Raw genomic sequence first — 14,243 nt, forward strand, 5'->3', positions numbered from 1 at the left:
GGGGGTGCCCTGGGGCCGCTGTGGTTCATGCCACAGAGGAGCAGTGCCACACCTTGTGGCTGGACCAGGCAGGTTCTGAGTGGGGGACACTTGGGCTAGGAGCTGCCCCTCAGGGCACATGGAGCTGCCTGCAGATGCCGCAGGGCGGACACCCCCACAGCACCACAGCCAGGGCTGGGTGAAGCAGCCCGAGCTGCCCAGGGGCTGGAGTAGGGCTGCCAGAAGCAGTGGCAGGGTGGCCAGAAGCAGCAGCAGGGCCATAGAAGGTGGGGCGCTGCCATGCGGGTCCCGCATCCCACTCTCCAGAGTTCGCTCCCTTTGGGGCTACCCTGCCCCGGCTCCTCAGCCCCCTGCCGGGGTGGTCCCCTGGCTCTGCCCTCCCAGGTCCTGGCCAGTCCTGGAGGCAGGAGCCCTGGCTGGAGGGACCCTGGGCTGAGGTGCAGCCCGGGAGCCCCGCTGCTTACCCTGACCCTACCACCGCCTGACCGGCTGGAGGCGAGGGGGGAGTGGATGGAGTCAGCACTGGTAGGGAGGAGCCCAGGGCTGGGGCGGCAGGGGATGTGGGTGGAGTGGGGGAGAGAGCCCAGTGCTCGGGCAGCAGGCGATGAGAGTGGGGTGGGAGGGAAAGCCCAGCTCTGGGGCTGCAAGCAGTGCGGGTGGGGTAGGGGGGAGAGCTCAGGGGTGGGGTGGGGGGTGTAGTCAAATTTTTTTTTGCTTTGGGCGGCAAAAAACCTAGATCCGGCCCTGCTTCCCTTGTCCGCATTTTTCACCTTCTAATCTGAGACAGCCTTTGTGCTGGAGTGGAGGAAGCACCCGCCAGAGACAATGTTGCAGCTGCAAGGGAAAACATACATTGTTGAAAAGAAAGGTTAACTGTTGCAATGAATGAAACAATTCACAGCAGGAAGTACATCCCCCCAGGTAACCTGGCCAAATTTTGTCTTCTAAAAGAAGCGCCTGCCAGTAAGGTACAACACATGGCAGAGCTCTGGGCAGCAGATTTCGGTTTGCAGGCAGGCCTGGTTAGCACACAAGAAAGGGTAGGTGGTGTGAGGACACATCCAGGGACATTTTTTGGTGTGGAAAGTCCTGGCACATGAACAGGGTTTTCTGGGGAGCATCCTTTGCATGGCTGGACTGGCCATCACTGTATCCCAATTGTTTACCTCCAATTAACCATTAACCACAATTGCATTCAGGGCCGCCCAGAGGAATCAGGGGGCCTGGGACAAAGCAATTTTGGGGGCCTCTTCCATAAAAAAAAGTTGCAACACTATAGAATACTATATTCTTGTGGGGGCCCCCGTGGGGCCCAGGTCCTGGGGCAAATCGCCCTAATGCCCGCCCCCCCCCCCAGGCAGCCTGATTGCATTTAACCCCTGTAGTGTTATTACAAGCATGTACTCACCAGAGGTGCCTTCCCCGCCATCACAGCCCTGCAGCAGTGGGTCCTGGGAGAGGATTGGCTCCAGAGTTAGGAAACGGTCCTGGTTTTTGGGGAGAATGGATCCTCCGCTTGACTGCTGCACATTCTCTTCCTCTTCCTCATCAAGAAAGTCCTCCTCATCAATAAAGTCCTCCACATAAATGCTGCCGTAGGTGCTATCCACGACTAATATTGGGAAACTGATGGAGTCCCTGTCTAGAATCGCATGCAGCTGCTCATAGAAGCGGCATGTCTGTGGCTGAGCACCAGGGCGACTATTTGCCATCCTTGTCTTCAGGTAAGCGTGCCTGAGTGCCCCTATTTTCACCCGGCACTGCTGTGCGTCCCTGGTGTAGCCTTTTTCCCCCATGCGCTGTGCGATTTTGGCAAAGACATCTGTCTGCCCAAGCTCTTCTCCCCACATGGCAATCAGATCCAGTGTCTCCTGTGTGCTAAACGCTGGCGCACGTTTGCGTACCTGGGCAGCCATGGTCAGCTGTGGTGGTGAGCTCTCCATGCTGCTCAAACAGGAAATGAAATTCAAAAGCTCCTGGGGGCGTTTCTTGTGTACCTGGCTGAAGTGCAGTGGAGTTGAAAGTGCTGTCCAGAGAGGTCACACTGGAGCATTCTGGGACACCTCCCGGAGGCCAAAACGCCCAATTACACTGTGCTGTGTCTACACTACCCATATTTCGACCTGGGAAGTCGACTCTAGCGCTACTCCTCTCCTCCGGGTGGAGTACAGGAGTCGATTTTTAGAGCCCTTTAGGTTCTAGGAAAGTGCTCTGTAGTGTAGACACACACACATTATAAATTCGACCTAATGCGTCTGAGGAGGAAGTGTAGACCACCCCTGGTCTGTGCTGCCAGGCAGAAGCCAGCAGGGATCACTGAGATCAGGTAAGCTGCCTGCCTGGAACCGCACGTCACCCGCTACTTGTATGTTCATTTCTCTGCTCCGGTGGAAGCCACATGAAGCGCTCAGCCGGTGGGAGAATAAATCCCTCCCCCGGGAGAGCTGCCTCCTGCCCCATTAGCTAGAAGTTGGCTCGAGTCATGGGGCCAGTGATCTGATCCTGCCTAAGCTCCCCCCTTTGTCAGTTACAGCTGCCAGCTGCTGGCCCAGAGCAGCCCCGGAGCCCGCGGCCCACGCGGGAAGTTTCCTCTCCGCTTCGCATTTGTCTCTTCTCCTCCCCCGGTGCCGGTCCCTGCCACTGGCCAAGGCGGAGCGCCCGGAGCCGGGCTCCGGTTCTGCCGGCTGGGGGCGAACGCGCCGCTGCTCGGGCGCTGGAAGGGGAAGATCCCGGAGCCGGGGCCCCGCACAGGGAAGCCGGAGGGTCAGTCGGAGCGGAGCTTTCCCCGGCGCTCCCCCAGCAGCGCCGGAGCGATGCGCCTGGTGGACGTGGCTGCGCTGGGTCTGTGGCTGGGCTGCCTGCGCCGGGCGCAGGGCGAGACCTTCACCTCCATGCTCACCGTCCGGCAGGCGCTGGCCACCGAGACCCGGCTGCTGCGGCACCTGGCAGCCTACCTGGAGGCGGAGACCCACCGGCTGCAGGACCTGCGGAGGTAATGAGGCTGGGCCCCGCAGAGGGGCCCGAGCTGGGGCACCTTGGACCCTTCCGCTTTCCCTGCCCCCCCCCCCCGATCCAGACACCCCCACATCCCACGGGGTCCGCAGCCTGATCCAGCGCCGGATTCTGCAGCCTGCAGCCAGGCTCTGCCGCGGGACCCGGCTCCCAGCAAAGTCTGGATCAGCCCGGCCATTCGGACACGGGAGGGGCAGGGCTCGGGGAGGGAGGCAGCCAGGACACGGAGCCATGAACTTTCCCAGTGGTCACCTGCCCCCGGTGGGGTCCCCTCTGCCCCCTGGTTAAAGCACGTGGCTGGGCACAATCCCTCTCCTTGCAGAAGGGACCCTCCCTGCCTGCCCACCCCATCCCTATCGCTCCTATGCAGCCCCATTAGCCTCAGTGGCAGGACAGCTGATCCAGAGGCGCCTCGGAGCCCCTGTATTTAAGAAGGTGGCTCACTCGGATCCCGGAGGGCCCCAGGCCTGGAGCGGGACCCCATCGTGCTAGGGGCTGTACAAACAGAATGAAAGACGGTGTCTGCCCCAAAGAGCAATGGGGCTGGGATTTTCCAAAGCCCAACTCCCACTGAATGCAGGCACCTAACTCCCTTGGGCTCGTTGGTGATCCTGATTAGCGAGGAACCAGAGAGCATTTTGCATTTGGGTTTGCGTCTCTGTTCATCGGTGTGCAAGCGCCTAGAGCAGCAGGAGAGGCGAGTTTTAAACAAACCGATAAGAGGCAGAAGAGAGAGTGTCCCGGGTGCCACAGGAGATGGGCTTTGGAGAATCGTGGTTCTGTCTCACCTAGGGCTGCTAAGTGAGCAAACCAAACACAGGAGGCGCCAGCCAGGGATGTGCTAGCAAAGGGCGTGTGCGGGGAGTGAAGGGATGGGTGCAGCTGTGCTTGCTATTAGTAATAATGCTGGTTTGCAGTAGCAGCCGCTATGTGCCAGGTCCCTTCCAGACACTTGAGAAGGATGGTCCTGCTCACAGTCTGAGGGTTCCCAGGCAGGGAGGGCATGTGAGTGGGTGTGAATGAAGTATGCGTGCCCAGGACTCTGTGTGTGTGTGTGTGTGTGTGTGTGTGTGTGTGTGTGTGTGTAACAATAAATGTGTGAGTGTGTGCGCCCAGGACTGTGTGTGTGTGTAACAGTACAGGTGTGCGAGTGTGTGCGCCCAGGACCGTGTGTGTATGTGTAACAATACAGGTGTGTGAGTGTGTGCGCCCAGGACCGTGTGTGTGTAACAATATGTGTGTGAATGAGTGAGTGTGCATGCTCAGGACTGTGTGTGTGTGTAACAATACATGTGTGTTAGTGAGTGAGTGTGTGAGCCCAGGACTGTGTGTGTGTGTAACAATACATGTGTGTTAGTGAGTGAGTGTGTGAGCCCAGGACTGTGTGTGTGTAACAATATATGTGTGCGAGTGAGTGAGTGTGTGCACCCAGGACTCTGTGTGTATGTAACAATACATATGTACAAGTCCAAGACCATGTGCATGTAACAATACATGTGTGAGTGAGTGTGCCCAGGACCGTGTGCATGTCAATACATGTGTGTGAGTGAGTGAGTGTGCGTGTGTTATGCAGACAAAACTACACAGGATCATTTTAGGGGGCAAGACAAAGATGTCACATTTATTATGATAACACAATTAGATTTATGATCAATAACTAATACCTAATACTTATACATACACATACGCATCCATCAGATGTTCTGCAGCTGCTGAACATAGCTTGAGTCTGTGGCTTGAGTTTGCAGCTTGGGTTCGTAGCTTGTGGCTGCTAACTGGCCAGGACAACCGGGCAAAAGGAAGGGCTGGGTCTCCGTTGGACATGTACCGATGCCCTTCCATGTTGGCAGCAGAATGTTACCCTCCAGAGTCTTCCATCTCACCCATCCAGAGCCGGTGCTTCCATTAGGCGATCCTAGGCGGTTGCCTAGGGCTCCAGGATTCGGGGGGTGGCATTTTGTGCGCTCCCCATGGGGCACGTGGGAGCTTCCGGTTCCGCTCCCATCGCGTCACCGAAGAAGGACCTTCTGCCGATGTGCCGTGGAAAACAGTGGCAGGCAATTGAGCAGCTCAGTGACTACCACGGTCACCTGCGGCATTTCGGCGGAGGGTCCTTCTTCGGCAGCGCAGTGGGAGTGGAACCGGAAGCTCCCGCGTGCCCTATGGGGAGCGCGCAAAATGCCACACCCCGAATTCTGCCTAGGGCGCCAGAAAGTCTCCACTCCTGCACCCATCTTTTTTGCAGGCTTTAGTTTGAATCCAGAGTCCATAGATCTTGCTGTGTCACGCTGCTTCTGGGTTTGGTGATTGATCACCCGTCAATTGCAGAGGTGACTTTCAGCCTCGGACCTGGCTTTGATCTTCCTTCTATTGTACCTTTGTTCGTTTCTTTTTAGGGTGGACTCTTCTTACTTTGGTAGGGCTCTTGTCTGCATCTTCAGCCGTTGATGTTTGAACTCTATTTCATCAGGACAGGCTGGGGCTGGAGGTTGATTCCATCATCCATACATACCTCATTCACACATTTAACCTAAACTAACGAGATTATAGCAGGGGTTGCAAAAATGAAGGTTGGAGGAAGCTTTCACAAAATGGAGAGAGCGTTTTAAAATGGGGTTTGAATAATAATATGGCAAACAGTGAACAGAAGTTACAATATAGACAAGTGTAGTGGGTGGCAAACAGTGAACAGAAGTTACATGTAGGCAAGTGTAATGAATGGTGAGCAGAAGTTACAATACTGAAACAGTGCAAGTCTCAGTGATTTAAGCAGGAATTGGATTGATAGTGAAATTTACAAAGGCAGCAGGCCGAACAACTGTGGCCCTTAACAAGCATCTTAACTGTCAATTAGCCAGTTATTGGGGTAACTGGTTTTATGAATGAATGTTGTTTCATTCATAAAACTTTACTTATGAAGTTATATTAATAAAGTGAACAATTAAAAACAATTTCATTCATCAGTTCTACACATGCCCATGACCGTGTGTGTGTAACAATACATGTGTGCAAGTGAGTGAGTGTGTGCGCCTAGGACTGTGCGTGTGTAATACATGTGTGCGAGTGAGTGAGTGTGTGCCCAAGACCGTGTGTGTATAATACATGTGTGCAAGTGAGTGAGTGTGTGCTCCCAGGACCGTGTGTGAGTAACAATACATGTGTGCGAGTGAGTGAGTGTCTGCACCCAGGACCGTGTGTGTATAATACATGTGTGTGAGTGAGTGTGTGTGCCCAGGACCGTGTGTGTATACTACATGTGTGCGAGTGAGTGAATGTCTGCACCCAGGAATGTGTGTGTAACAATATATGTGTGTGAGTGACTGTGTGTGTGCTCCCAGGACCATGTGTGTATAATACATGTGCGCAAGTGAGTGTGTGCTCCCAGGACCGTGCGTGTATAATACATGTGTGTGCGCAAGTGAGTGTGTGTGTGTGTGCCGAGGATTGTGTGTGTATGATACGTGTGTGTGTGTGTGTGTGTGTGTGTGTGTGTGTGTGTGTGTGTGTGTGTGTGTTCATAGAGCTGAAGCCTGGAAGGGACCATTAGGTCCTCTCACCTCCTGTCTGTCACAGGCTGTTCAATTTGACACAAATACCCTGGTGTTAAGCCCAGGACTGTAATCAGGCTGAAATATTTCAGCCCCCAATACAGGGACTCAGCAGTGAGGCTGCACCTGACCCTGACATGGTGCAAGGGCCGGACCTGCCCCAGAAACACCCCAGGGCCCTGAGCACCAGGTGTGGCTGGGCAGGCTTATCCCAGCAGGATCCAAGTGTGAAGGAGCTTAGTGAGGGGGGAGAATCCAGGTGTGGGGGGTGAGGTTTCTGTGTGGGGCCATCTGGGTGCGGGCGGCTCAGTGAGAGATCTGGATACACAGGGGCTTGTGGGGTTCCAGGTGCAGGAGCAATGGGACTCTGCAAGGGATCCAGGTGATGGTGGTTGGGCTCAGAGGGCGGGTCTGGGTGTGGGGAGATGGGGCTTGGCAGGGGGGTCTGGGTGTGCAGGGCTGGAGGGGTCTGGGTGCTGGGGGGTGGGGCTTTATGGGGGTGGAGGTCCAGTTGCAGCTTGTTGGGGCTCAGTGGGGTGGGGTGTGAGGGGCTTGTCAGAGGGGTCCAGGTGTAGGGGGGTCGGGCTTGTCAGGATGAGGGGTCAACGGGCCTCCTTAATAGGAGAGCCCCAGCTGCTGCTGAGGGGACACCACATGCCGGGCTCCCATTTCCCCCTGTGGTTCCCCAACCCCTTTTTTTCTCCATCCCTCTCCCCTCACTCCCACATTCCCCTCCCCTGCCCTGTTCCACCCCCCTTCCGTCTCCACTGCCTCTTCCCCCACCCCCTACCCCTCTTCCCTCATTTCCCCCACGCCCCTTACCCAGCCCCCACCACGGGCACTCTCTGCTGCACAGAAGACAGGAAGGCTCCCAACACACAGAAGGGGAGCACAACGCACTGAGACCCAGGAGGCAGCGTTCAGCTGCAGAGTCAGCGGAGGGAGACACAGCCTCCTTCAGCTGGGCAGCTCTGCGCTTGCAGAAATGAGGAAGGGATGCTGGGGAGGCAGTGGCACGTAACCCCGTGTGCCCCCCCATGCCTCACCTCTGTTTGGGGGACAGTTCACTCAAAAAACCCATGCACATGGTCTTCCCCCGCCCCCCCCATGCGGCTTCCCTGCCATTTTCTGCAGGAAAACGCAGAAATTCGGCAGGGGGCATTTTCTGCAGGTGCGCAGTCCCACAGAACCCCTCCCCAGGAGTAAGTGAAAATAGCAGCTTGGACAGCACCAGAATACAGACCCAAGAGGTTGAGTGGGCTTGTGCTCGGCCGGCAAGCCCAGGCCACTATGCTGCAACAGCCACACTATTTCTGCGTGCTCACTCTAATCCAGCTAGCATGTGTCTGTCAGTGTCTACCCAGCTCTCCCAGGTGCAGTTGGGGTCCTCACCAAGCCCAGTACTGGAATTTTAATTTGTGTCGGCTGTTAATTGGGCTAAAGGGGTAGGCCTTGTTCTACCTTACACAGGGTTTGAGATTCATATCCTCCGGGCTGACAGTGTTAAGTGTGTTTGTGTCTGTATGTACAGTACATGCATACCTATGAGTGTCCCGTGTAAGTGTGCCAGTCAGTACATAGGTGAATGTGTACCTGCTTTTGTGTTTGTGCAAGTGAATGAGGATGTCTAGGCACTAGTATCAGTGTGTGTGCAGCATGCATATGTAGGGGTCTGCATATGAGTGACCCTGTGTGTGTGTGTGACACGTGCATCAGGGATTGTGTGCCTGTGTGTGTGCACATGCACCAGGAATTGTGTGTGTGTGTGTGTAGGTGGCCTACCAGGCTAACTGGATAAACTAGATGTCACAGCTGTGGTGGTTGTTGCTCAGTCTTATCATGCATCTGCACAGACCCAGCTGGGCAGGACAGGAGTCAGCAGCAGAGCACTTGCATTGCTCATTGCTACTGTGTGTGACATGCAAAGGTCCAAGCCTATTCTTGGTGCAAGCAGGGCCATGCCATTGCAATCAGGGGTGAAGCTGTGCCAAAGGACCTACCTGGGTCTCGTTTGCTCTGGTGTAAATGCAGAATGACTCCAATGAAGTCACTGGAGTTACACCGATGTAAAACTGGTATAAGCGAGAGGAGAAACTTCCCAAGTCATCCGTAGTGCAGAAGAAATCTTTGCCCAGCAAACCCAGAGTCTGAGCATTGTGCAATAATCCTTTCCATTCTTTGCTAACTACAGAGTCCCCCATCCCACATCAGCCTGTCAGCCTGAGGCTTTGTGGTGGAAAGCCTCCGATCCCAACAATGCAGCATTCAGCCGTTCTGCGGTTTCCTGCATGGAGCATTGTAAAATGGCTGGAAACAAAAGCACATTTCAGGAATGATGTATTTCATTACCGATGAACCTTGTGGCATTATTTGGAACAGACATGGAGCGGGTCATATGCACGGCTGTGGGACCTGGCCCCCAAATGCAACTGCTTTTCCACCAATAACAAACATGACTCAGAATTATTGCTCTAACATGTGAAATAACAAAGCGGGATGCGGTCAGGTTGGCAGCAGGGTCAGATCTGCAGCCCCAGGCAGGGGGATAACACGAATATCTAGCGTTATCCTAACTCATGCTTACAGAAATGTGGTGGGAGGGATATTAAACCTCATGTTTCTGCGCATAAGCCGAGACATGAGGCAAATTGTCCCACAGCTGCTTCTGCTGTGGGGTTTTTACCCCTTCCTTGAGAATCTGATGTTGGCCACTGTCAGAGACAGACTATTCCTGCGCTCCTGGAGATTTTCCCAGCTCCATTATTGCCAACCCCAATCATTCAAAACTCATGAATCAGCCTGTCCTCCTCCCCCCAAAAAATAATCACAAGACTAAAAACAACACATTTTGGGTCATTTCATTTGAGCCTTTAGCAGACGTGTTTTCAAGCTTTGCTCTGATACCATGAGAGCTAGAAAGTTACATTCAGATAAAAAGCATCTCTCATGATCCCGGGAGCTGGGGCTTTGAGACAGACCCCACATAGTGTGAGACGGGTGATCAAATCATGAGAGTTGGGAAGCTGAATGGATTCTGTGAGTCATAGATTCCAAAGCCAGAACGGACCATTGTGATCATCTAGTCTGACCCCCTGCATAATACAAGCCATGGAACGCCCCCAAAATAATTCCCAGAGCAGAGCCATCCTATCTTCATTTGCAAATGGCCGATGATGGAGAATCCACCACCATCCTTGGGAAGTTGTGACAATGGTGAATTACCCTCAATGTTAATTTCTTTTGGGCTCTCTTTCTAGATGAAATTTGCCTCACTTCAGCTTCCAGCCTTCGGCTCTTGTTATGTCTTTGTCTGCTAGATCGAAGAAGGGCCTTCTATTATCAAATTTCTATTCCCCGTGTAGCTACTTCTAGACAGTGATCACAGTCAGCTCCTTGGATGTATCACTACTGACTCCTTATGTGTTTGCTTTCCAATCTTCTAATCCTTCTCACAGCTCTTCTCTGAACCTTTCTAATTTATCAAAATCCTTCTTGAAGTGTGGCTCCCACAACTGGGACACTGCCAAATCCTGAGGATTGCATTAGCCCTTTGGGCCTCAGCGCCACCTTGGGAGCTCATGTTCAGATCCTCAGCTGGTGTAAATCAGCATAGATTAATTGACTTTAAGTAACACTTAGGTCTTGTCTACACGGGGGCTTTCAGTCATTGAGAGCCAGCCACTGGTGTAACTGCACTAGTGCAAACCCCATGGGTAGACATGATTTGCACCACTATGAGCTCCTGGACTTCGACACATCAGTGCAAATGACAGTCATAGCAACTTTGCCTTTCTACGCTGGGGTTGCAATGGTGGCCGGCACTGGGGCAAACCTCCAGCCTAGCAAGGCCTTCGATGACCTCAGAAGAGGGGGAGGTGCTTGGTGTCATCGCTAGCTCTGGTTGAAGGGCTGATCTGTGCTGCTAACAGTGAAGGTGAGTAAAACGAGGTGAGGGGTTGCACATTTGGTGTCTGGATTCGAGGCCTGCTGAAGTCTCACTGCTTAGTCTAGAAGCTCTCTGGGGCAAGGGCCATGTCTGCTTCTAGGGCTACACAGCACAATGGGGCCTCTGGGGGCTCTCTGACTAATGGTCACAATGTAATGCCACGGCGCATTACACATACAAATAAGTAGGGCCCTACTAAATTCACAACCATGAAAAATGCATCATGGACCATGAAATCTGGTCTTTTGTGTGCTTTTATCCCATACTATACAGATTTCACGGCGGAGACCAGTGACTCTCAAATTGGGGGTCCTGACCCAAAAGGGAGTTGCAGGGGGATCACAAGATTATTTTAGAGGGGTCATGGTATTGCCAACCTTATTTCTGTGCTGCCTTCAGAGCTGGGATCCCATACCATACCATGCCACCCTTACTTCTGCACTGCTGCTGGTGGCAACTCTGCCTTCAGAACTGGGATCCCATATCATACCATGCCACTCTTACTTCTACGCAGCTGCTGGTGGCAGTTCTGCCTTCAGGGCTGGGATCCCAGCCAGCAGCTGCCGCTTCTGGCCACCCAGCTCTGAAGGCAGCGCTGTTGCCAGCAGCAGCGCAGAAGTAAGGGTGGCAATATTGCAGCCCCCAACCCCAATAACCTTGCAACACACACACACACACACACAAAACTCCTTTTCGGGTCAAGACCCCTACAATTACAACACCATGAAATTTCAGATTTAAATAGCTGAAATCGCTAAATTTACAATTTTTAAAATCTTGTGGCTGTGAAATTGATGAAAATGGACCATGAATTTGGTAAGGCCCTACAAATAAGCCCACTGCTTACGTCAGTGCCATTTGCTAAGGTCAGAGTGAAACAGGCTTCCAGGTGAGTAGCATGCTCCTGCTGTGGGGAGGTCAGGACGGTCACCCCTGAGCCCGGCGTGCAGTGGGCCATGTTCCACTGTGAGTAGGGGCAGGGTTCTTCCTGAACCTCGGGAAATTGCAGCTTGTCTGTGAAATCTCAGGGTGACATGCCCAGGGAAGGGCTGGTGTTAAAAATGGGAGGGCTGGAAGGACTGGTTCTGAGCTGTTAGAGCTAATGGGGGTGGGGGAAAGGGGCCTGTTGGGACCATATTAAACCTCAAGGAGTAAACTGCGTCGTGTGACTAAGGAACGGGTCGAAATGAAGCTCTGTTCAGGTCTGTGCAACTTCTTGTCACGCACTCATCACTGCAGTATCCGAGGGCCAGGTCCTCAAAGGTATTTCAATGGGAGTTCGCATCTGTCCCATGGCTCCAGTGGGATGAATCCAGCGACCTGGGCTGTCCTTTCCACCTTGGATCTAGGGACCCCCGTAAGCAGACTAGATCCAGCTATTGGGCCAGATCCCAAGGTCTTAACTCAGCCCTTCCGTGGATGGAGCTTCTGTCTGAGGTCATCCCCCAGGCCGTCCTTCAGGCCTGATCCTGCAGCATTCACTCACGCTGAGTAGCACTTACTCCTGGGTGCTGCCAGTGCTTCTTGGCATTGGGTGAGGGTGGTAGCCTGAGCCCTAGATGCTATTTTCATTGGACCAAAGTGGAGCCTGCAAAACTCCCACACTTCAGCGGAGTAACTTCCCACCAGCGGGAGTGAGGGAGTCAAAATCTGGCTCATTGGCATCAAAGGGAGTTTTACCCATGGAAGGACTTAGGCTGGGATTCTCCAGGGAGGCTAAGAGAGTTAGGCACCAAAATACCTTGGCAGCTCTGCGTGGAGGTGGCAGGTCCCACTGGAACTCAATGGGAGTTAGACACCTGTGTCATTTATGCTCTTGGGAAACCCCCTGCCTTAAATACAAATGAATAATGATGTGTGGATTGTGGTGCTTCACTGGGAGGCCAATGGACGCTGGGCCTCAGGATTGCAAGCAGTTGTAAATAGGCAGCTCAAAGCCCAGAAGACAGAGCAGAACTGGTTCATCTCCAGACAGAGAACTAATTCCAGGGTAGTTATTACTGTCTGATGGGTTATAATTCTCATCGGATTGAAAAGCATGAAGGCCAGTGTACACGGAGCAGCAGTGGGAGCCACAGGGGTGTGAATGCACTTTAGAACTTAGACCCCACAGTCCGCATTGCTGCTCCGTGTAGACAAGCCCTAAGAGCCTGATTCAGCAAGGTACCTTTAACCACAAGAACATTCCCACCAACTCCAGTGGCCCTAACTACTCACTGGCTTAAGTCGGGCGTGTGCGTAGGTACCTTGCTGAACTGCATTGGCCGAAATCAGGAGTGACTTCATGGACATTGAGAGGAGAGCCAGGCCCTGGAACAAAAATTAGCAATATGGACCAGATCTTGAGGTCTGTACTTAATTTCAACACAGTCCTTATAGGGGCTAAACTTACAATGAGGGACCAGGGAATATGCCTTTCCTCTGTTATTTCTTTGGACTGTTGCTTCCTTGTGTTAGATCTGTGGCTACCTTCCACACAGGGAAAACACAGATGCAATAAAAGATACTCTAACCAGCTGGCTTCCGTACAAGATGAGTCTTGTAGACATTGCCAGAGGTATCTGCCTAGGAAGTGTTTGATCAGCCACGCACTTGTGTCATTTTAAATACATTCCTGTTGTCTTTAGAACCCAGGGCTTTCATGGATCTTTCCCTCTCTGACTTCTGTGGCACCTACCCCTGCAGTGTGTAAGCAATGTAGTGTAGCGATTAGCTCAGCAGTTCACTCACAATGAATATTTTTCTACAGGTTTCTCTTCTCATTATAAATTGTCCATAAATAGATCTTGAAAGTATCACATTTATTCTTTGGTCACCACAACCCGGCTCTTTCTGTGTACTGTCTTACTTTGTGTAAGTATAATGTCTAGCTCAGTGGCCCCCAAAGTGTAGGGCATGGTGGGGCATGGGCCAGCCCCCAAAGAGGGTGGGGAGGGAGTGCCATCCCGGCCCACTCCACCCCCAGCTCTGCTCCGCCACCACCCTGGCTCCAAGCTGCAGCTCTGCTCCCAGCCTCGGCCTTGCCTTCATCTGCAGCCCCAGTTTCGGCCCCTGATTCATAGCTGTGGTCCCGGCCCCAGCCCCAGCCCTGCCCCCAGCCTTGGCCTCTGGCCTCAGGTCCACTCCCGGCCCCGGCTCCTGTTGGTGACTTGTGGGGACAGGGCACCGACAGAGGTATGAGAGGCACAGTGTGAAAAGTTTGGGGACCACTGGCCTAGCTAATGAAGTGCTGATCTTCACTGGGGCTGCAAGGAACTACTGCAATAAAAATAGTAAGAGAGAGATCTGAGTAGGTGAAATATGTGTTGCTCATTTTACTCCTGGGTGAATTCTGCGCCACTGTGCACATGCAGAATTTATGTCTCCAGCAGATTTCTTTGCTTCCCCACAGAAAAATGACTTTCTGATGGGGAAGCAAAGAGAAGCCCCAAGAGTGATCATACCACCCTCCCCAGGAGTATGTTTCAGGAGTCCAGATCAGCCAGCAGAGAGGTAAATCACTGTGGGGCAGGGTGCAGGGCTGGGGAAGACCTGGCTGGTGGTTCCTACATTGCACCAAGCTCAGCTGCTAGTCCCAACTGGGTTGGAGAGGACGGGACTTCCTCTTCCCCTGCACAGCATCTGGGGCCGTGCCAGACCCACCCTCAGATTTCTCCCCCATCTGCAGAAAGCTCTGCAAACTTCCCCTCCTCTCCCCCACCCTTGCTTTCTGCACCCATCGCTCCTCAGCTGCAGGA

At 53.3% G+C, this 14,243-nt stretch overlaps 2 protein-coding genes across 2 annotated transcripts in view; one reads left to right on the forward strand and one right to left on the reverse strand.

The window, feature by feature from the left end:
- Window positions 1-730: 730 nt before the first annotated feature.
- On the reverse strand, window positions 731-1,983 carry LOC115645744. Its single transcript, XM_030550803.1, has 2 exons — window positions 1,409-1,983; window positions 731-834 (listed from the first exon to the last, which is right to left on the reverse strand). The coding sequence occupies exons 1-2, from the start codon at window positions 1,941-1,943 to the stop codon at window positions 767-769; spliced, it is 603 nt and encodes a 200-aa protein (XP_030406663.1). The 5' UTR covers window positions 1,944-1,983; the 3' UTR covers window positions 731-766.
- An 830-nt stretch (window positions 1,984-2,813) lies between these two features.
- P4HA3 (prolyl 4-hydroxylase subunit alpha 3) overlaps window positions 2,814-14,243 on the forward strand; it is a 37,798-nt gene continuing 26,368 nt past the window's right edge. Inside the window, exon 1 of the mRNA XM_030556919.1 lies at window positions 2,814-2,992. Within this exon, the coding sequence (XP_030412779.1) occupies window positions 2,814-2,992 (179 nt within the window). The remainder of the gene's footprint in view (window positions 2,993-14,243) is intronic.

This window comes from Gopherus evgoodei, chromosome 1 (genome assembly GCF_007399415.2).
Source record: "Gopherus evgoodei ecotype Sinaloan lineage chromosome 1, rGopEvg1_v1.p, whole genome shotgun sequence".
Lineage (NCBI taxonomy): Eukaryota > Metazoa > Chordata > Testudines > Testudinidae > Gopherus > Gopherus evgoodei.